The sequence below is a fragment of the Podarcis tiliguerta genome, assembly GCF_965153285.1.
Source record: "Podarcis tiliguerta genome assembly, chromosome: Z".
Lineage (NCBI taxonomy): Eukaryota > Metazoa > Chordata > Lepidosauria > Squamata > Lacertidae > Podarcis > Podarcis tiliguerta.
In genome coordinates this window covers 2,226,456-2,248,258 of record NC_139553.1, presented here as the reverse complement: position 1 = coordinate 2,248,258, position 21,803 = coordinate 2,226,456, and the positions used below count along the sequence as shown (strand labels likewise).

The 21,803-nt window shown below is 48.8% G+C and overlaps 1 protein-coding gene across 2 annotated transcripts in view; it reads left to right on the top strand.

The window, feature by feature from the left end:
- Positions 1-20,625, top strand: part of LOC310669268 (carboxyl-terminal PDZ ligand of neuronal nitric oxide synthase protein-like) — a 51,228-nt gene extending 30,603 nt beyond the window's left edge. For both annotated transcript variants that reach the window (XM_083423079.1, XM_083423080.1), the window contains 9 exons: positions 2,865-2,957; positions 3,888-3,946; positions 5,363-5,471; positions 5,592-5,733; positions 8,824-8,975; positions 11,636-11,803; positions 12,573-12,738; positions 13,913-14,258; positions 16,090-20,625. In XM_083423079.1, the coding sequence (XP_083279205.1) occupies positions 2,865-2,957; positions 3,888-3,946; positions 5,363-5,471; positions 5,592-5,733; positions 8,824-8,975; positions 11,636-11,803; positions 12,573-12,738; positions 13,913-14,258; positions 16,090-16,552 (1,698 nt within the window). In that variant the 3' untranslated portion in view covers positions 16,553-20,625. The remainder of the gene's footprint in view (positions 1-2,864; positions 2,958-3,887; positions 3,947-5,362; positions 5,472-5,591; positions 5,734-8,823; positions 8,976-11,635; positions 11,804-12,572; positions 12,739-13,912; positions 14,259-16,089) is intronic.
- Positions 20,626-21,803: the final 1,178 nt, after the last annotated feature.

Here is a 21,803-nt window from a genome sequence, read left to right as displayed (position 1 = left end):
GTCTGCTCTTAACCTGAGGTACCACTTTAGCTAATGGGGCCACCTGCTGCCGCCGCACCTCCTCATCCTGAGGTAAAGTTCTTAACCCGAGGTACTATTCCTGGGTTAGCGGAGTCTGTAACCTGAAGCGTCTGTAACCCAAGGTAACACTGTACTAGTTCCGGTCCTAACCTCTGAAGGAGCTGCAGATGTCAGTCATGCTCAAACTTCCAAGTGGTTTGTTGTTGTTGTTTATTCATTTAGTCGTGTCCGACTCTTCGTGACCCCATGGACCAGAGCACGCCAGGCACTCCTGTCTTCCACTGCCTCCCGCAGTTTGGTCAAACTCATGCTGGTAACTTCGAGAACACTGTCCCACCACCTCGTCCTCTGTCATCCCCTTCTTCTTGCGCCCTCCATCTTTCCCAACATCAGGGTCTTTTCCAGGGAATCTTCTCTTCTCATGAGGTGGCCAAAGTCTTGGAGCCTCAGCTTCATGATCTGTATTTCCAGTGAGCACTCAGGGCTGATTTCCTTCAGATTAGGCAGGTTTGACCTTCTTGCGGTCCATGGGACTCTCAAGAGTCTCCTCCAGCACCAGAATTCAAAAGCATCCATTCTTCGGCGATCAGCCTTCTTTATGGTCCAGCTCTCACTTCCATACATCGCTACTGGGAAAACCATAGCTTTAACCATACGGACCTTTGTCGGCAAGGAGATGTCTCTGCTTTTTAAGATGCTGTCCAGGTTTGACATTGCTTTTCTCCCAAGAAGCAAACCTGCTTTTAAGAATTAATAATAACAGTAGCGATTGAGCCCCTCTGATATCAGATCCAGCAGCTTTTGGCCTCTTCCCCCGAACAGACGGATGTGTGCAGAACCTGCACAGAGGAGCCAAAGCACAGGTCTCAGGAGGAGCCAACCCCATCACTCGCCCTGGGGTGCAAATATTCTTTGGCTTCCAGTCCCGATTTCAAAGCAGTGAGCGGCTCTGCGTGAGGGCAGAAGAGGGCAGCAGCCAGCGGGCACCCATCCCTGGCATGGCTCCCCTTCTCACGCCTTGCAGAGGTTCTCAGCTCCAAGAGCCCGAGGGGGCAGCCTCCGCCATCCTGAGGAAGCAGAAAGGGCTCTCCACGCAGCTGCACTGCCCTACTGGGGTATGGGGCTGTAGCAGCCCACGCCTGGGCCTCTGAAGTCCCAGCAGTTCAAAAGTGGAAACAGATCTCTTAGGACAGCCTGTGCCCAGGGCTGATGGGAGTTGTAGTCTGAAACCGCTAGAAGGCCTCCTGGCTGGGGGAACAGGTGTGTTCGAATGAACAGGCAGCACCTGGCTCTGCCCTTGGGCAAAGGGCAGATTTTGGTTCCACAGGTGCATATCCGGTATGTGTTAGGGGAGAGAGAAGCCATGTTCTTTGCCCCAGGCAGAGGTTGCGGTGGCAGTGCTTCTGAAGGAAGAGCTTTGGTGGAGCTGCTTCTGTCCTTACAGCAGGGATCATACCCTGTCCCTCTTTTTTGTGTAAACAAGAACACAGCTGGCCTTCCTTCCTTCCTTCCTTCCTTCCTTCCTTCCTTCCTTCCTTCTTTCCTTTCTTTCTTTCTTTCTTTCTTTCCTTCCTTCCTTCCTTCCTTCCTTCCTTCCTTCCTTCCTTCCTCCCTCCCTCCCTCCCTCCCCCTTCCTCCCTCTCTCTGTGTGTTCACACTTTGTGGTTAAATTTAGCTTTCTAAACAGCTTGCTCTGTGTAATAATTCATGGCTTGATCAAGAGGTCACAGCTTAACGGGGACCAAGTGGTTGCCTGGGGCGGGGGCTGTTCTTGCCTGCTTGCTGCCTTCAATCCTGGACCCAAGGTTGTGGGTGGGGGGAGGCTAGGCTAGGCTAATCCATCCTTCTGACTGAGTAGGTGGAGAGCAAAGTTCAGGGCAGGGTGGAGAAAGGCTACTGATGGAAGGTCAAACAAGGAAGGCTTAAAGCACAGCTGAGACTGACCTTGGGACCCGTGCCTCTGAGTGCATGAAGCAAATGCAGGCGCCTCTGAGGATGTGCAGAGTTCACACATCTGCACCCCATTGAGTAAGCACACCCTGCATTCCAAGACTGAGCCCTTCAAATCAAAGGATGAAATCAGAGGGCCTTCTTGGTGGTGGCGCCACCCTGTGGAACAGCCTCCCATCAGATGTCAAGAAAATAAGCAGCTATCTGACTTTTAGAAGACATCTGAAGGCAGCCCTGTTTTTAATGTCTGGTTTTTATTGTATTTTTAATATTTTGTAGCTACCCAGCTACCCAGAGTGGCTGGAGAAACCCAGACAGATGGGCAGGGTATAAATAATAAATTATTATTATCATCATCGTTCGTCTGACTTTCTCTCCAATTGATTTTATTTGGGGTTTGGGGAGGGCTGTTTTGTTTGCTACAACACACACACAGAAACTGCTCCGTTCTGCTGCTTCGTTCAAAACCCGCTTTAATGAATATTTAAGTGGTGCAGCCCACATCAGGGGCCGTTTCAGTCTGACAGCCCCCCGCAAGTGGTCTTTGAACATTTCCACTGCAGGCCTAAGTTGCCTCTCTCCCTCCTGAGCTGAGATAAAAAAAGCCCAGCACATACGGTTGAGAGAGAGAGAGGAAGGGGGGGCGGAGGGACTTTGCAGTCTGCAATTAACAAAAATCAGGGTGGGCAATGCAGCAGGAGGCTTTGGGTGCAAACGGTTGCATTTACAAATTGACCAGCATGAGGTGGAAATTGGATAGGTATTTTTATCCACTAGCCATGTGACAGGGCTGCTGCCGTGACCTTTCCCCCCACCCACTGCAAAGCCTTGGGGCCAAGCTGGACGGCAACTGGCCACCCTAATGCATCTCTCCGCCCTCTTCCTTCCCGCAGTATGAATTTAAGGCCAAGAACATCAAAAAGAAGAAGGTCAACATCATCATCTCGGTGGATGGAGTGAAAGTGATATTGCGCAAGAAGCAGAAGGTGAGGAGTGGGGCCTAGAGGAGTCGTGCTGGAGAGCTGGGAGGGGGCAGAGAAAGGGCCCCCACCCCCTCATCCTGCAAAAAATGATCAAGGGGATGGAGGGCAATCTCCCTTAGCAACATTTGAAACTTCTTGGTTGGAAATCATTGATTGCGAAAAATTGGAAAAGTGGTATTATACCGACAAAAACAGAGTGGCTTGCCAAATTATTGGAGTATTACAATATATCCAAAACAATGGGAGAAATTGGAAGGATCTCAAAAGAGAAGATAGACAGGGACTGGAAGGTGTTTAAAGGATACTTGCAAAACCATATCGAAAAATCAGAATTCCGATTAGAATAAACAAGTTCCGTTTTAAATACTGAAATACTAAATAAGATGGGTAACAATGTGTAACAGAAAAAGAAGCATGAAATTAGGTTAAAGGTGTGTGAAAGAAAGTAATAGAAGTGGAAAGAAATTGCAACTGAGTAGATTGGAAGTCTAACCCAAAGGTGGGGTGAGGGGTGGTGGATGGTGATGGGAAAAGGAAATATCTGTGGGACTGAGTGTAGGTATGTTTGAACATTTTTAAGGATTGTATGAAATGTATGTTTGTATGCTTGTATATTCGCAATGTGTATTAATGCTGAATTATTTTAATAATAAAAACTTTTCAAATAAATAAATAAATAAAATCATGCATGAGGTTGAAGAAGTAGATGGACCTTTCATTTCCCTCTCTACTAATTCTAGAAACTAATGGGGTCCTCCAGTGATGCTGAGTGCTGGGAGATTCAGGACAGGCGAAATAAAGTACATAGTTAAACTGTGGAACTCACGTCCACAGGAGGCAGAGATGGCCACCGACTTAGATTGCATTAAAAGGGCGCTAGGCAAATTCATGGAGGAGGAGAGGGCTATACTAATTCTTTGTTCCTGTCTGCAGAGAAAGGAGTGGGCCTGGGATGAGGGCAAGATGGTGGTCATGCACGACCCGGTTTACAGGTAGGTTGCTGCGGATTCTCCCTGCATGCACCCAAAGATCTAGCGCGGCTCCAAAGGTGTCATATAGCATCAAGTCATTCAAATATTCCCTTTGCAAACAAATAAGATTTATAAAAATAAATGGTGTTGTCCACCTGTGAGTTCCATTGTTTTTGAGAATGAAGGTTCAGTGTATTCTTAAAGGAACCAGACTTTCATATATACTGGTGGCAGTAAGTGGCCATGTGCCTTAATAACTATGATAAATAAAAACACAACATATATGCTGCCCTATTATTCCACATTGCCCAGAGATGACATGGAGCAGATTGACCCCTGGCCCTTTGGTGGGCTAAAGATGACCACTAGTGGCTCAGCTCCCTTCAGTTGCCCCCCTGACCATTGGGCACATATGGGTCCTGCTGTCCTCAATAGGGAGTGCCAACCCGGCCTCCATTCCAGCTGGTCTCTGCAGTGCCAGCTGGCCTCTCTGTCTGTGCTAGTGCAAATTCCTGGGGTTCCCCTGCTGACCCACCCAGGCAGTCTCTGACAGCTGCCCTCTGCACTACCAGATTGGCAAAGCTGCTAATTTGGTCCAGGTGGCTCAATCTCCTAAGCTGGTAATTGCTTCCACCTCATTGGAGCAAATCTGAAGGACAATCTGCCCAGCATTCCTGGGAAACAAGGGAAGGGTTTGGCACAGTGCAAGGCAACTCCCTTGGGACGCAGGTGGCGCTGTGGGTTAAACCACAGAGCCTAGGACTGCCGATCAGAAGGTCGGCGGTTCAAATCCCCGTGACGGGGTGAGCTCCCGTTGCTCGGTCCCTGCTCCTGCCAACCTAGTAGTTCGAAAGCACCTCAAAGTGCAAGTAGATAAATAGGTACCGCTCCAGCAGGAAGGTAAACGGTGTTTCTGTGCGCTGCTCTGGTTCGCCAGAAGCGGCTTAGTCCTGCTGGCCACATGGCCCGGAAGCTGTACACCGGCTCCCTCGGCCATTAAAGCGAGATGAGCGCCACAACCCCAGAGTCGGCCATGACTGGACCTAATGGTCAGGGGTCCCTTTACCTTTACCTTAAGGCAACTCCCAAGCTATGCTGTTACCATTCCCCTGTGCCCAGGACTTTGGAGACTAGGGCCCTGCGGGACCTGACATCTTTCCGCAGGGCCTGTAAGACAGAGCTGTTCCACCAGGCCTTTGGTCAGGGCACAGCCTGACCCCTTCCTCTGGCTATCTGCACAGAATCTTGCTTAATGGTTGCCATCAATTTGATTTTGATTAATTTTTATAGTGAAAGGTTTTTAGAATGTTGGATTGTTTTGATTGTTGTTAGCCGCCTTGAGCCCAGCTTTGGCTGGGGAGGGCGGGGTATAAATAAAATTTATTATTATTATTATTCCTCCTGGTTCACTTTGCGGACCTCCTCTCCTCTCCTCAGGATCTTCTACGTCTCTCATGATTCCCAGGACCTGAAGATATTCAGCTACATCGCCAGGGACGGCGCGAACAACTCTTTCCGGTGCAACGTCTTCAAATCCAAGAAGAAGGTGGGCTGGCTTGGGCAGGGGGCCCTTTGCCACGGGACCTCCTCCTTCCCCACCACTGCTGCTGCCTTTAACTCCCCCTGTCTCTCCTCATGCTAAGGGGGGCCTTCTCTCTCCCCACAGACGCAGGCCATGCGGGTGGTTCGGACAGTGGGCCAAGCCTTTGAAGTCTGCCACAAGCTGAGCCTCCAACATGCCCTGCAGAACGCTGATGGCCAGGCCGATGGAGCCAGCAACAACTCCGCGGATGACCCCCAGGTGGAAGGTGAGGGGTCTGGGTCAGATCTGCGTGGGCATTTCAAAAGGGTTGGGGCTTGGTTTCTTAATATTTAAAATACCTGCCTGGTGGTGGCCTTTCTCCTCAGAAGGAGGAGGATAAACACTGACTGTTTTTTGAAGCTTCAGGGGGCACCCAAAAGAAGATGAGAGCGTGCAGTTTGGTGTTTGCTTGTTCATTTAAATAACTATTACTTCTTTCTAATTTCATACATTTTATGTATGGTTACATGTTAGGGAGCATAGAATCATGGAACTATAGTATTGGAAAGGTTGCACTGGCTCCCGGTGGAGCACAGGGTCAGGTTCAAGGTGCTGGTTTTGACCTTAAAGCCTTTCACGGCCTAGGACCCTCGTACCTACGGGACTGCCTCACCTGGTATGCCCCACAGACGACTTTAAGGTCCATTAACAGCAACACCCTCGAGGTCCTGGGCCCTAAGGAAGTCAGATTAGTCTCAACCAGAGCCAGGGCCTTTTCAACACTGGCCCCCGCCTGGTGGAACGCTCTGTCTCCTGAGACCAGGGCCCTGCAGGATCTGATTTCTTTCCGCAGGGCCTGTAAGGCAGAGCCTGGCCTTTGGAATCCACTTGATCCCCTCCCCCTCTTTCCTTTTCCTTCTGTGATGGAACTCCTATTTGGGGATTTGCGTGGCTTTTTTCTGGCCCACATAGGACCAGTCTGGATAGCTGGCCTTGATGAAGATTTGACATTTTCATCCCCAAAAAGTTTTTGATTTGAGTTTCTACTGAAAGGAGGCTGCATTTTAGTCTTGTTTTTAAGTTGTATTTTAATCAGTTGTTTTTATACCTGGTGTTAGCCACCCTGAGCCCAGTCTTGGCTGGGGAGGGCGGGGTATAAATAAAATTTATTGTTATTATTATTATCATTAAGGATCATCCAGTCCAAAACCGCCCCCCACCCTGCAGGAATCTCAGCTAATACACCCATGACCGATGGCCATCTAGCCTCTGCTTCAAAACCTTCAGGGAATTAGAGTCCAGCTCCTCCAGAGGGAGACCTTTTCACTGTCAAATGGTTATTACTGTCAGAGAGTTCTTCCGGTATTTAGTTGCAAATCCTTAAAGCGCCTTCTTTCTTGCATTGATGTCCCACCTTTTTCTCAAGGAGCTGAAGGTGGCAAAGTACATTGTTCTCCCCACTCCTCATTCAAATCCTCAGAACACCCCTGCAAGGTAGTTTAGGCTGAGAGTCAGTCATTGGCCCCCAAGGTCACACTGAGTGAACTTCATGGCCATTGGGGATGGGTGGGGGGAAGAGAGATTTGGACCCAGGTCTCTCACGTCCATCCTGACCATCTAACACATTAATCAATTCGTGTTTTTAAAAAAATCCAAAGCTATGTACAAGAGGAGCTTCTTCTTCTTGTTATTTATAAATAACCGCACGTAGAACAAGAACATACAATAAATGATACGGAAGATGTCAGCTCCAGGAAACTTGCAAGAGTATTGGTACTTCAAGACCTGGACCATTGCATTAATGGGAAAAGATAACAAAATATACCTGAACCTTAAAAAGGTAAAGGTAATGGTACCCCTGGCCATTAGGTCCAGTCGTGACCGACTCTGGGGTTGCGGCGCTCATCTCACTTTATCGGCCGAGGGAGCCGGCGTACAGCTTCCGGGTCATGTGGCCAGCAGGACTAAGCCGCTTCTGGCGAACCAGAGCAGCGCATGGAAACGCCATTTACCTTCTCGCTGGAGCGGTACCTATTTATCTACTTGTAAATTATGCTTGGCATCCGTTTATCAAATGTACTAAAAATAAAAGGGACCTCATTGGCAGCTGCACTCTTCTCAGTGGAGTTCTCTGGAAAAACATTATTGGATAATATGCAGTGCTGTTTTCGGAATGCTACCAACTCCCTCCTCATTCCCGTCCTTTCTTTCCTCCCCCTCCCCACTTTCTTCCTTGGGATCATTTCTCTCACTCTTTATTACCGTTGTTATTGCTTTCCATGCATTAGGAAATGAAAATAAAAACAAATGTGGGCCGGGGGGAATGATATAGATTCTGATATAGTACAGTTCTGTTGTTTTATCAAGTTTCTGCTGGACATGGCTCAGGCCTGTGGGTAGTTTTGTCTGAATTGACAAAAAAACCTTCATTTGGTGCTGAAGCCCCAGTAAGCACCAGCAACATCTAGGCAACACGATGACTATGTACATACGTGATAGACAATCTTTATAGAATTCCTTCAAACCACAAGAAGTACAAAATGAAATCTTTAGTCTCAAAGTCTCTGAAAATCTTTAAATGAAGCGAAGTACCAGACTCTGTACGATGAAAGACAGGCTGTGAAGCTTTGTGTATTCAGCAAATATGATGTCCAACACCGAACAGTGATTCCGGATATTGACTACTGTTTCGTAGAATTCTTCGTCAGCGTGGTGGGAGGATATAGAATTGCTTCATAAGCCCATCTTATTTCGAATGAATATATGTAAATGAAAATATCAAATGCTGTGGAACAGTGCTCATGTAATAATGTAGTCACATTATTGACTACATTATTACATGAGCACTGTTCGGCAGCATTTGCTATTTTCATTTACATATATTGACTACATTCTACAAAACAGCAGTCAATATCCGGAATCACTGTTCAGTGTTGGACATCATATTTGCTGAATGCACAAAGCTTCACAGCTTGTCTTTCATCCTACAGAGTTTGGTACCTCGCTTCATTTAAAGATTTTCAGAGACTTTGAGACTAAAGATTTCATTTTGTACTTCTTATGGTTTGAAGGAATTCTGTAAAGATTGCCTATCGCGTATGTACATGGTCATTATGTTGCCTAGACATTGCTGACATTCTCTTCGCAACACAGAAGCCCCAGTAAGGTCAACACCTGTCTAAATGTTCCTGGAAGCGGGAAACACCACGCTGTCTTCTCTTGGCTGAGTTGATGAGGGAGTACCTGCATGAGGTTGAAATCGGGGGCCACCTTCAAGGCAACGCTCTCCCAGGTTGCAAGGCAGCCCCCCCGCAAGATGGGCTCCCTCGCCCTTGGGAGAGTGACCCCCTCTGCTCTCTGTTGTGTCACTTCCAAGGTTTCCAGCTGGCTGGGGCAGCAATGGCTGACGAAGAAAACGGCCCTGAGGGAGCATTCGCACCCGACTTTGGAGCCTGTGAGCTGCGCTTGGCCGCACCCAACCTAGGGGTCCCACAATCTGGGATGATCCTGAAGGACAGGAGCAGCCAGGTAAGAGCCCAATGCAATGTTTTTTTCTCCTCCGCGGAGGCCCAGAAGAGCATGAACAGGTACCTCCACTTTGCAACTGTGTTCTGCCATCTCAGCCACCCTCAAGGTAGATTAGGCTGAGAAAGAGTGGCTGGAGCAAGCTGGCCATGCTCCACTTTATGCTAGAAAAATGCAACCTGTGCTGCTGATGGAAGTTGTGCAACTCATGCAACACGTTGGCGATTAATATACACAGAATAATTATACATACCGTATTTTTTGCTCTATAAGACGCACTTCTCCCCTCCTAAAAAGTAAGGGGAACTGTGTGTGCGTCTTATGGAGTGAATGCAGGCTGCGCAGCTATCGCTGAAGCAAGAAGATCCCTCTTGCTCTCCTGGCTTCAGGGATAGCCACACAAAGCCTCTTGAGCGCAGCGGGAGCGCTCCTCCCTCTTCGCTCAGGAGCCTTTGCGTTGCTTTCTTGTTTTCCTCCTCTAAAAACTAGGTCGTCTTATAGAGCGAAAAATACAGTACTTTATCAACCTTCTGAGAAAAATACAAAACATTAAACAAAGCCACAAAAACTTGTGAACTACCCAGCCTATAATGTCTGGTTTCAATAGATTTTTTTAAATGCTTAACTCAGTCTTTTAGATAAGTTCATGAAGATACCAACAAAAGGTAAGTTCGGTGATATTCACAATACCGAGAGATGCTTGGAGAGTTGTAGAGACAGGGTGCAATATACAATATACAAGCAGGGTGTTGCACCTGTTTCATCCTGGCAGTCCAAGTAATCAAAAGGCCGATGGGGCCCTTTAACTGGGGCTTGCAGGTAGCACACTCCCAAGATAGTTTTCCGGGCTTCTTCAGTGGTCTAATATTGATATTCAGTCTTATAAAGAATACTCTTTCTTGGTTTAAGCTTAAGAGACGTTGAGATTAGACCACTGAAGAAACTGCGCATGCACAGAAGTGTTCTGCGCTCTTCGCGCATGCACAGAAGCATTTTGCGTGCTTTGCACATGTGCAGGAGCACTCTATCTCACTCCGCGCTTGCACAGAAGTGCCGCTCTAGTTGCGGACTTTTTGGGGTGCGAACGGCACCCCGGAACGGATTGTGTCCGCAACTAGAAGTACCACTGTAAACAGGTTCAGCTGGATTTTGGATAAATGTGCAATTGATACTGTTATGAGTTTTATAGTGTTGCTGTCGTCTTTAGTGGGCTGTGCAAACTGCTACTCTGAATAAGGCTATTTGCAGGGTAATGTAGGGGGTCCTGGCAGGGGTGAAACTAGGCTTTATTTCACCCAGGTCAAAGACCCCATTTGGTATACACACACCAATGCACATTTGCGTACACACATACCCAGGCTGGGAGCGTTGGTGGCACCCATCTGGGGGCTTCACCTGGGGCAAAAACCTGGTTAGCCGTTCCCTGTCTTAGCTACAGCACTGGGTGTACTAGGGATGAGTTTATGGAACCAAGGGAGAGGTGGTCCCAAAATGTTTGGGGAGCACTGATTTAAGGTGTCTGTGAAGTCAAGGCAATTAGCCCCTAGCCCACACTTTCTCAGTGAGGCAGAAGCCAGACGTGGGGGCACCACTCCTGCCCTCCACCTCTACAAACATTTGGGGCTAGGGGCCAAACCTAGAGAAGAGATGGGATTTTATTTTTAAAATCTATACAAGGTGGGGTTTTGGTTTTTTTCATATGTTCATAGAAGTTCAAACTGTAACAATAAGCACATTATGTTCTTATTGTCAGCAAGGGGTTCCCCATGTGTGGAATGCTCTCCCTAGGGAGGCTCACCTGGTGCCTTCATTATAGACCTTTAGGCATCAGGTGAAATGTCCCTTGAGAGCCAGTGTGGTGTAGTGGTTCAGAGCGGTGGACTTGTAATCTGGGGAACCGGGTTCGCTTCCCCGCTCTTCCACATGCAGCTGCTGGGTGACCTTGGGCCAGTCACACTTCTCTGAAGTCTCTCAGCCCCACTCACCACACAGAGTGTTTGTTGTGGGGGAGGAAGGGAAAGGAGAATGTTAGCCGCTTTGAGACTCCTTTGGGTAGTGATATAGCGGGATATCAAATCCAAACTCTTCTTCCCTCTTCAACCAGGCCTTGGGCTGATTAACATTCCATGTCCTTTTAAATGGGGGTGGGGTTATTGGTCTGTTTCGTTCTTATTCTTTTTATGTATTTCATATTTTTATCTTGTGATTTTTTTGCTGCCAGCTGTCCTGAGATCCTTGGAAGAAGGGCTGTATGCAAGCTACATAAATAAACAATCCGTTTTGTGCAAACGATAATTGCATAAATTCACAAAAATCAGGGCTAATTTGTTGTCTCGGGTAATGACTACTACCGAAACAGGAGTGCTGGTTGTCAGGAGCTCATCCTACACTTGAGTACACTCCTCTTCCTTTTGTTCAGCACTTTTTATCTAATCTTTTGACAACCGTTCACAATAATCAGCAGAACTACTCCAGGGAGAGAGAAAAAAGTATTTTTTAAAAGGCTTCGCGTCATGACATTCTGCAAGAAATATGTGGAGGAGCTGCAAATCGCTTGGGCAGCCAGCGGTTCTCATTGTGTGGCACGAATATGTGTTGTGGAAGGGAAGGTGTGGAGGGGGTTCCTGATTGTCCCCTCCTTTTCGCCGCATGCTGGATTCCAGGAAAATGAGACCGGGTCGCTCCGCCCTTCCACCGCACAGCCGCTGGGCAGCCCTGGAAGCCCCAGCTCCTCCGCCTCAGTGACCCCGCTGGCCTCCCAGCACTGCCTCCAGCTCCTCCAGCACCAGCTCCTCCAGCAGCAGCAGCAGACGCAGGTGGCTGCAGCTCAGGTAACTATGCCCCTACCTGTCTGGCAACCACCTGACTGCACTTTCTTTGACGCAGTTTTCAGCATCACCACCCAGCCCATTCTCAATCCTCTTCTGCTTTACAGTGGGGTGTGTATCTGTGTGTGTGAGAGAGAATGAGAGAGAGAGAGAGAGCCACTAACTTCCCTTAATTGCCCCATATAGGATGTTGTTACTGTTTTACATCCTGGCTTTTCGCCAGGTGACTCACACAAATTAAAGCAATTCAGGTAAAAAGCTAAAACCATGCAAAATGCAAATAGTTAAAAAGTAATTAAACTCTCAGTAGAATAAAAGCAGTGCAGAAGAATGGGTTTTGGAAGCTTGAAAGCAAACTCTGCTTGCAACAGCATGTGAGTGCTCGTGTGTGTGAGAGTATGCATATATGCATATGTTTATAATGTACTAAAGGGGATAAATATGATAGATGGCTCAAAAGGAAAGGAAACCAAAACCAACGCGCCTCTGACAAATCCACTGTGGAGGAGAACTTTATTGATAGCTGTCACAATGCCTAGTTGGAAACTCTGTGTTCAGTGTTTCTCTGAACTGGAGGCAAAAGCGGCAGAGAATGGCTGCCGTCTGCCTGCATATGGGTTGCCCAGTGGTACCTCTAGCTGACCACCATTAGAAGCAGAGAGTCGTGCTCAAAGGGTGCATTGGCCTGATCAAGCAGGGCCCCTGGTGGCTTCATTCAGCCCCCTCAGCTCATGAGACCCCCTCATCGTATCCCCACCCCACCTCCCGGCAGGTGCAGCTACTGAAAGACCAGCTGTCAGCCGAAACCACAGCCCGCGTTGAAGCTCAGGTCCGTGTCCGGCAGCTCCTGATGACCAACCGCGACCTCCTCCAGCACGTCTCCTTGCTAGTGAGGCAGCTCAAGGAACTAGAGATAAAGGTGCACCTGCGGCATCCAGGTGAGTGACCGGAGTAGTCTGGAGGGGGCGTGTCTCCATGGAGGGTCACTCAAGGGCCTCTCCTGGTGCCCAGTGATGCAGCTGATCCTCCCTCTCTCTGCATTATCCTCCTAACAACCCTGCCAGGTAGGTTAGGCTCAGTAAAATTAAAACGGTTTGTAAAGTAAGTTTGCACGCAACACCAGAAGATACCCAATTATTGCCATTCTATAATTACTATAAAATGGTTGTATAACCTTAGAAAGTTGTACAGTCTGAGAAAGAGGGTGGCTGTGCAGGGCATGGCTGCAACTGCCATGAAGGGACCCTGAGCTTCTGAATTTGCCACAGCACTACTGCAATGCAGTGCAGAATTAGAGCAGCAGATGTGCTCAGTGGTCTATCAAATAAATGGCTTTATATCCTGATAGATGGGACATGGGTGGCACTGTGGGTTAAACCCCAGAGCCCAGGATTTGCTGGTCAGAAGGTCGGTGGTTCGAATCCCCAGTACGGGGTGAGCTGCACGCCGGCTCCCTTGGCCAGTAAAGCGAGATGAGTGCCACAACCCCAGAGTCGGTCACGACTGGACCTAATGGTCAGGGGTCCCCTTACCCTTTACCTTTATCCTGATGAATAGATGGAGCCTCCAGGCGCAGAGGCAGTCTGACACTGAATACCAGATAAAGGTAAAGGGACCCCTGACCATTAGGTCCAGTTGTCGGTGCTCATTTCACTCTATAGGCCAAGGGAGCCGGCGTACAGCTTCCGGGTCATGTGGCCAGCATGACTAAGCCGCTTCTGGCGAACCAGAGCAGCACACGGAAAGGCTGTTTACCTCCCCGTGGGAGTGGTACCTATTTATCTACTTGCACTAGTGTGCTTTTGAACTGCTAGGTTGGCAGGAGCAGGGACCGAGCAACGGGAGCTCACCCTGTTGCAGGGATTCAAACCGCCAACCTTCTGATCGGCAAGTCCTAGGCTCTGTGGTTTAACCCACAGCGCCACCCGCGTCCCTTCGAATACCCGATACTGGGGGCATAAAACAGGGCCAGGGAGGGCTGTTGGCCTGCACCCACATCTTGGGGGCTTCCCAGGAACCTCTGTGGGAAGCCTTTGGTATCAGACAACAGGCACGGATGCTCCATCCTTGTGTTGTTACCTATCTATCATTCCCGCCCCCCCTTGCTTTTAGTTGACCGTTCCCTGCAGAATCTGACGCTAGCTCAGTCGCTCTCCCTCAACTTGAAGAACCACTACAGCCTTGAAATCAACCTGCCATCCACCTCGACACCGGCCAGCGTCCTGGGCAGCCCTGTGGCACAGATGGGCAGTGCTTGCGAGTCTTACCTGAATCTGTCCAACCTGGAGAAGGGAAGCCAGCTGAGCCACTGGGCAGAGAGCGAGGAGCACCTGGCAGTCCTGGAGGGGCCGGACGGCCTCCGCAGCGTGGAGGGGTCTGAGGCCGCAGACTGTGCGGTGCTGGGAAGAACCGGCCGGCAGAAGAGCAGCAACCTGGGCACTCCGGCACAGGAGGAGAGGTAGGGGAGTCTTGGCGGAGAGTTGCTCATAATCAACCCACGTCTGGGCCCATGCGAGGCAAATTGCACAGCTTGGTTCTTGGCACCGTGTGGTGGGAAAGGGGGGTGGGCTGCCATACATGCAGATTTTTGCAGCTTCGCAGCTGTTGTGCCAGCGCCACTGACACTGTCACACCCATTGGTCTGCTCTCATAGAATCAGAACTGGAGGTATCTCCAAGGTCATCTACAAGTGAAACTCGAAAAATTAGAATATCGTGGAAAAGTTCATTTCTTTCAGTAATTCAACTTAAAAGGTGAAACTAATATATGAGATCGACTCGTGACATTCAAAGCGAGATCTGCTTCTACTTCTCAGAGGTCCAGTCTTGCTTGATTTGCAATCCTTGTTTTGCTGATTTCCTTGAACATTCTAATTTTCTGAGATGGTTAATTTGGGGTTTTCATCAGCTGTACGCCATGATCATCACAATGATGACAAATCAAGGCTTGACATATTTCGCTTTGCATGTCATGAGTCTATCTGATATATTAGTTTCACCTTTTAAGTTGAATTCCGGAAATCAAGGAACTTTTCCATGATATTCTAATTTTTCGAGTTTCACCTGTATGTGGTCAGCTGTTTTGCTCCAGATGGCTGGGGGGGGGGGACTTTTCTCAGCCCAAGGGCCACGTTTCCTCCTGAGCAGCTTTCAAGGGGCCACATGGCCAGAGGCTGAAATGGGTGGAGCCATGGATGTGGCTGACCCCTTCACACAGAACCCTACAAATGCAGCTTCACCACAGCCAGAGATTCCTATGCTCCCACCTGCCCCATCTCTCTACCTGTCCAGGCAGGTGAGAGGCACCATCCTGATTTGAGGACACATCCCAGCCAGGAAAAACCCCTTTCTCAACACAGGACGATCACATCTTGCACAATTATGCTCTCTTGCACAATTATGCTCTCTGCCTTGCTTACCGGTCAAGTCCTGCTCAGGCTCTGGGTGCTCTTGTGAGATCTTGCTTAAAATCTCTTTCCTCACCAGGGGAAAGAATGCAAAAAGAGTTTTAAAGCTCTCTGCCTTGCGTGCAGTTAATTTGTGCAGTTTTGACTGGCAGGCTTTCAACCATGCAAGGTTAAAGTTGTGCAAGTTAATTGCACGCAGTAAGTGATCAAACTGAATGGCAGTTTAATAATGGAGAATGCAAAACATGGTCCGCTGTGGGAGGGCCTTTGGTGTCCATCAGCCCAGCCCTGTGGAACACTCTGCCACTAGAGATTCAGCAAGCGCTTTCTGTTTCAACTTTTAAATGCCTGCTGAAAATTTTTCCATTTTGCCTGGCCTGTCGGGCTAATTAAGAATACATCCTTCCACAGTAGTTGGCTGATTTCTGATATTAGCATTCTTACATGGATTTTATTGAATGATTTTATCTATAGTTGTTGTGAACTGCTCTGATATATCTATATTTTTTTAATGAATAGGGGAATACAAATAAAATATACCGTATTTTTCCATGTATAAGACTAGGGTTTAAAATTGGGGCTCGTCTTATACACAGGTAGTGTTGAGTGGGTGTTTTCTTAATTTGGAGGCCCCCCCAAAAGGGGGCGTCTTATACATGGGGGCATCTTATACATGGAAAAATACGGTATATATTATTTTTATTCTATTTTATTCCTTATTAGGTTTGTACAATGCCCTTTATCCAAAGATCACAGGGTCGTTCACAACATAGAGTTATTTATTTGTAGAATTGTTTCTCTGCCGAACATCAGGGCAGTGTGCAAAGTCACGAGAAGCCTTTGAAAGCCACCCAAAGCCACCCATCCCTTCTCCGTTTGACAGGTTGCAGCCCCTCATCCCCAAGCTGAACCCACCCCCTCCAACCCTGAGGAGGAGGTCAAGCAAAACCACCTCGCCCAGCCTAGAAGCAGAGACGGACACCACAGCAGCAGCCACCAGCACCACCACCTCTGGGCCCGGCCACGGCACCTCCACACTCACCAGCATCACCATCTTCTCCCTGGCCAGCTTGGAGTCTGAGCCCAGGACGCTGGGAAGAGGTCACACTTGCGGCCGTGCCGAAAACCAGGTGGCCCTAAGCCAGGAGCGGGCTGGGGAGGGTGGACAGGCACCCCCCGCAAAAGGGGCCTTGGGACGACCTGAGAAAGGCCCCTCTAGGGATCTGGATGGCAGCTTGTCTCTCCGGCGTCCTTTCCTCTCCTCGGCTGGCAATGAAACCTGTTTACGCATCAGTCTTTCGGAGGACGAGTTGGACACATCAGGGGCCTGCGTTGCTCGTGCATAAACCATGCACTTGGGGAGCAGGCTATTAGTTTGCACTGGTTGCCAGGCACAGATTGTGGGGGTTAGAGGTGGCTTGTAGGGTGCTGCGGCGCCAGAGGAGAGTCTCTGAAATGGCCACCAGTGGAGGCTGGCAGTTCCGTAAGAGCAAAAGTGGGAGACTTTGAGCCAGAAGCCGTGTGGTCTCCAAAAGAAGCGAGCTGGGAGGGTCTCCTGCCTTTGTCTTCCACACAAGCAGAGGTCCTCAACAGACACCAGGAAATGACCAGAAGCCTTGACAAACTGGCTGACCAGGCATGGAGGAACATCTAAGGACCTCATGTCACCCAGGGTACAAGCACCAGTAAACAACCAGGCGCAAGGTCCTCAGTCTCTGTGCCCCTGGGAAAGAGCTCAGCACAACTGGCTGAAATCTAGACTGTGTGCCACAGATTGTCCCCCCAGCCAAGAATAGCTGCTTGCAGTTTTGGGGAGGGGGCAAAAGAGGTAGGGAGAGGGAGGTCGTGGGTGGCGTTGTGAGGCAAGGTTAGCACCAGAGCAGAGTGGGTGGTGGTTATTCCAATGGTCACTTCCAGAAGTAGTCTCCCCTGGAAGGAGAGGGATGCACACAGGTGAGATTAGTCCAGTATTTTGAAGTCACTTGATATTAGAAGCCCAGCCCCCTTCCTGGTCGAAAAGGTCAAGAAGCCCCATCTTGGACGCCCCTGTGGGAACCAGTGCGAGGGCATATTGGCTGCCATTTCCAGACCAGGCGTCGGCTGTTAGGCCAGAGAGGGGCTGTGGTGGTGCCTTCCAAAGACCTTACCTCTAACCTCCGGGGGGTGGGATGCTGAAGGTGCAGGAAGTTTGCACCTGAATGAAGGAGAGCCACCCTTCAGATCCCCCCCCCCCATTTCTCCCTCCTGCAGACTATCCCTTCCTTCAGCAGGAGTTTAGTGGCACAGATGCTCCTTTCGGTTTTATTTTATTCAGGGGCTGGAGAAATTAAGCATATTGGTGTTTCCTAGACCCTGAGGTAGTTATTATCATTTCTGTTTTCCTATTCCTTCTCGGTAGTGGCACCCACCCTGCGGAACGCCCTCCCATCAGATGTCAAGGAGATAAACAGCTATCTGACTTTTAGAAGACACCTGAAGGCAGCCCTGTTTAGGGAAGCTTTTAATGTCTAATGTTTTATCACTTTATTATTATTATTATTATTATTATTATTATTATTATTATTATTATTATTAATTTGGTTGGGAGCCGCCCAGAGTGGCTGGGGAAACCCAGCCAGATGGGTGGGGTATAAATAATAAATTATTATTAAAATTGGTGAAATCCAAACAGTTTTGTGCTAAGTTGGAGGCACAAGAGTGAGAGAGTGCAGAAAGCCAATTCCAGGGCATGCTTGAGTGGTGGACAGCGAAGTTTTACTCCGAGTAGACCCATCCCCAGAGGGCCTCACTGTTGCCACTCATCATATTGCACGCTCACAGGGGCGTCGAAGGAGATTCCCCCCCCCCCCCAGGCCATCTGTGCAAAGTAAAACACTGGAATTGGGGACCAGGCTGGTTTCTCCAAAAGAGAAAAAATAGAGAAATGCCTGTACATTTTACCTCATCCATCAGGTTCTGTGAATGCTGCAAACCTAGTCTTTCTTTTGAAGCGAAAGCTGGAAATTGGGGGTTGTGGGTCATCCAGAGGAGGGGGCACAGCTGTCTCCTCCCCTCAGTGGATGCTCAGAAGGGTGAAAATGGGTTGTTTTTGTTTCAGGTAAACAAAACTCATCAGCCATGCAAGAGAGGATGGAAACTGTAATGTCTGGTGACAGAGAGAGGAAGCGTGGAGGAGGACCAGGAGTAGGTTGCTGAAAGGATGCATTTGAGAGGAGGGAGAGTTAAATTTGGGGCCAGGTGGGAATGCAGTCAGGAGAACTGTTCAGCAAGCCAATTGCAAGAGGTGGGCTCAGGAAGAGTCGGGAGGCCTGAATGCTCAGGGGGGTGTCATGATGCCAGTGGATCAGCCACTGAAGGCCGCCCCAGGTGAGCACGTGTCACGGGAGCCAGGGTGAAGCACGTCAGCCAAGCAAGCTCAGGTGGTAATGGGGAGGTGGCTTTCACCATATCAGGGGCATTTTATCGCCACCTCCAAACTTTCAGGACCCTCAGAGCTGCCACCCACTAGTGAACAAAGGCACCCCCAGTTTGTGATTCTCACACCTGGCACGAGGGCCTTGCAGGTTGGTTCACACAAGCAGAGGAGCCGTATTTCAAAAGGGATCTGGAAAGGAAAGGGAATGGGGGTGTGGATGGAGCGCCTTGTGGGCTTTTATCCCAGGATGCCATCCAAAAGGTGTGTCCCTTACCTGGGGGGGGGGGACCCAGAGGGGAGGGGTATGTAGTGCACCTCCTTTGGGGGCCAATGCACAGATAAACAAGGCAGGTTAGGAATGTGCTTAGAAGGTTGATTTGGGGTGAAGGGATGTATTGTTGGTAGCAATTCAGGGGGGAGAGAGAAAGAGAGACACAATGGCCATCCATGTCTGGGTTGCCTAGCAACCCTCTGCACAGGTAGAACAGCCCCGCAGAGGCCAAGTAGCCCAGGGTGGGCACCAGAGCAGGGCACCACTGGAAATTGTGGCCGTTGCCCATCAGCTACCACTAAACAAGTCTTCAAGGGGCAAGTTCAAAGGGCAATTAGAGTCCCTGACCACCCTGGTTGGAGGGTGGGAATGCTCTTGTCTACATTTTTTTCACACATGCAGAAATCTTGGCAGCACAGAGAATTTAACACTTGCTTGTCAACGCATGTGCTGATCAGGCTGCTTTCAAAAAAGGCACAGCCACGTTTAGCCAGTTGAGTATTCAGCAGGGTGACAGAGTGAGAATCCTGTCTCCTGCAGGTAAAGGTAAAGGGACTCCTGACCATTAGGTCCAGTCGTGGCTGACTGCGGGGTTTTGGCGCTCATCTCGCTTTAGTGGCCGAGGGAGCAGGCGTACAGCTTCTGGGTCATGTGGCCAGCAGGACTAAGCCGCTTCTGGCGAACCAGAGCAGCGCACGGAAACGCTGTTTACCTTCCCACCAGAGCGGCACCTATTTATCTACTTGCACTTTGACATGCTTTCGAACTGCTAGGTTGGCAGGAGCTGGGACCTAGCAATGGGAGCTCACCCTGTCGCAGGGATTTGAACCGCTGACTTGTCATGTGTTTGTGTGTGCCCTTAACAATCGATGGGACCACGTGTGTGTTCCATACCTGGATATTTCTGGCCATGTGCAATGCGCTGAGTGAGAATCTGCTGCAAGGCAGGCTGAAGTTTCACTGATGGTGCTGATTTCTTTTATCACAGTGTTGCATAGTGGGAAACTAAACAGCTGACACACACGCACCTCAACCAGGTGGGAGGAGAGGAAGGTGCCCATATCTTGCTTTCTTTTATCATCTATAGGAGCCTCTGAGCCAAAAACCACATTCTCTCAAAGCTATTTCCAAGTTAGCACAGAAGATGGAAACCCAGTGGTTAAAAGCAAACAAACCACCTGTTTGAAATAATCAGGATTTCTGCAAAATGCAGGACTCTCTTTTGCAACCTGGGAGCTGTGGTCCAGGACATCTGGAGGCTACCAGGTTAAGAAAGACTAATGTAGGATGTATCTTATAGTCTCCTCCGCACAAAACGTTTGTTCTTTACTGCTTACATTTCCCAGTTCACACTGGAATCCTCGCTTCATTCAAACAGCCAAGCTTCACTTGAAATAAAAATCTCTGGAACAACCCGCACAGGGGAGGTTGCAGAAGCATGTGCAGAGTGCCGGAGCCGCCAGCTTGAATGTTCTGCCAGAGTTTTCTTGCCAGGGGCAAAATGCTGGGCCAGAGGTTTGAGTCAGGGGCTTTTCTGTGGGTGGGGGGACAGAAATTGTGTCATAATTTAAAGACTACTTGAGAGCAGAGGAGTCGAGGTTCGTTTTAATTCCAAGTGTTATCCTGTAAATTGTTGTTGAAGACTTCGAGAGAGAGAGAAAGTTTGAATTTATTGTGTAAAGCGTTCAATGTTGTTGGGACCATGAGTATAATTACAGATTTCTGTCTCCTTACAGTTTGTCAGCGTGTTCTTTCCGGTGCAGTGAGGGTGGGGGGGAGAGGTGGTTTTTGCCTGTTTTCTACCTATTTCACACGTTCTTCATCTCAACAAGGCAATTGACATATTTAAGTTTTCTCTCTCGTGGGGGTAGAAGGGGGGGGTCACTTTGGTTCCTGATGCATTAATTTCTCAAAAAACAAAACAAAATCCATGTTCTGTCATTCGTCCAATGTGCCCCCCCCCCATCATAAAATCCAGTTGGAGTGTTTCGTCATCTCCCCTATTATTTTATTTATTTATTACATATATGCTCTACCTTTTCCCTCCAGGGAGCTCAAGGTGGCAGACATGGTCCTCCCCCCTCAATTAATCTTCACGACAACCCTGTGATGAAGGGCAGTGACTGGCCCTCAAGGTCAACCTAGTGGGCTACATGGCCAAGGCAAGATTTGAACCCGGGTCCCCCAGACCCTATTCCAGCATGCCCTAACCACTACACCACAACAGAGCTCAATCTGCTTTGGAGGCTACATGATTGTACGGACAGAAGAGTCTCGGGTCTGGTTCCCAAAAACCTGTTCCAGAGGCTGAACATCAGCTCAAAACACGTTTTAAAAATGATTTCATGAATAATATTCTAGGAGGGATACTGAAAATCCATTAAGCCAGCCTCATGCAACAGGTTCAGCAGTGCTGGGGTGGTTTAAGAAGTCTTCTTTTCGAAAATGGTGCAAGTCAAAGATAAGTACACTTCAAAAAAGCAAGTCTTCCTTGATTTGGTACATTTTCTCTCTCTAGCATCTAGAAAATTATTATTATTATTATTATTATTATTATTATTATTATTATTATTATTTATATCCCACCCTCCCCAGCTGAAGCCGGGCTCAGAGCAGCTAACAATAGTAAAAATAACACAGTTTGCATAAAATCACAATTAATTAAAATACATTCTAGAATCAATTCACAATCAAATTAATGGCAACCATTGGGCTAGAGTTCTATGAGGATTTCAGAAGGAGAGGGGGGGGGTCAGACTGCGCCTTGGCCAAAGGCCTGGTGGAACAGCTCTGTCTTGCAGGCCCTGCGGATAGATATCAAGTTCCGCAGGGCCCTAGTCTCTTGTGACAGAGCGTTCCACCAGATCGGGGCCACAGCTGAAAAGGCCCTGGCTCTGGTTGAGGCCAGCCT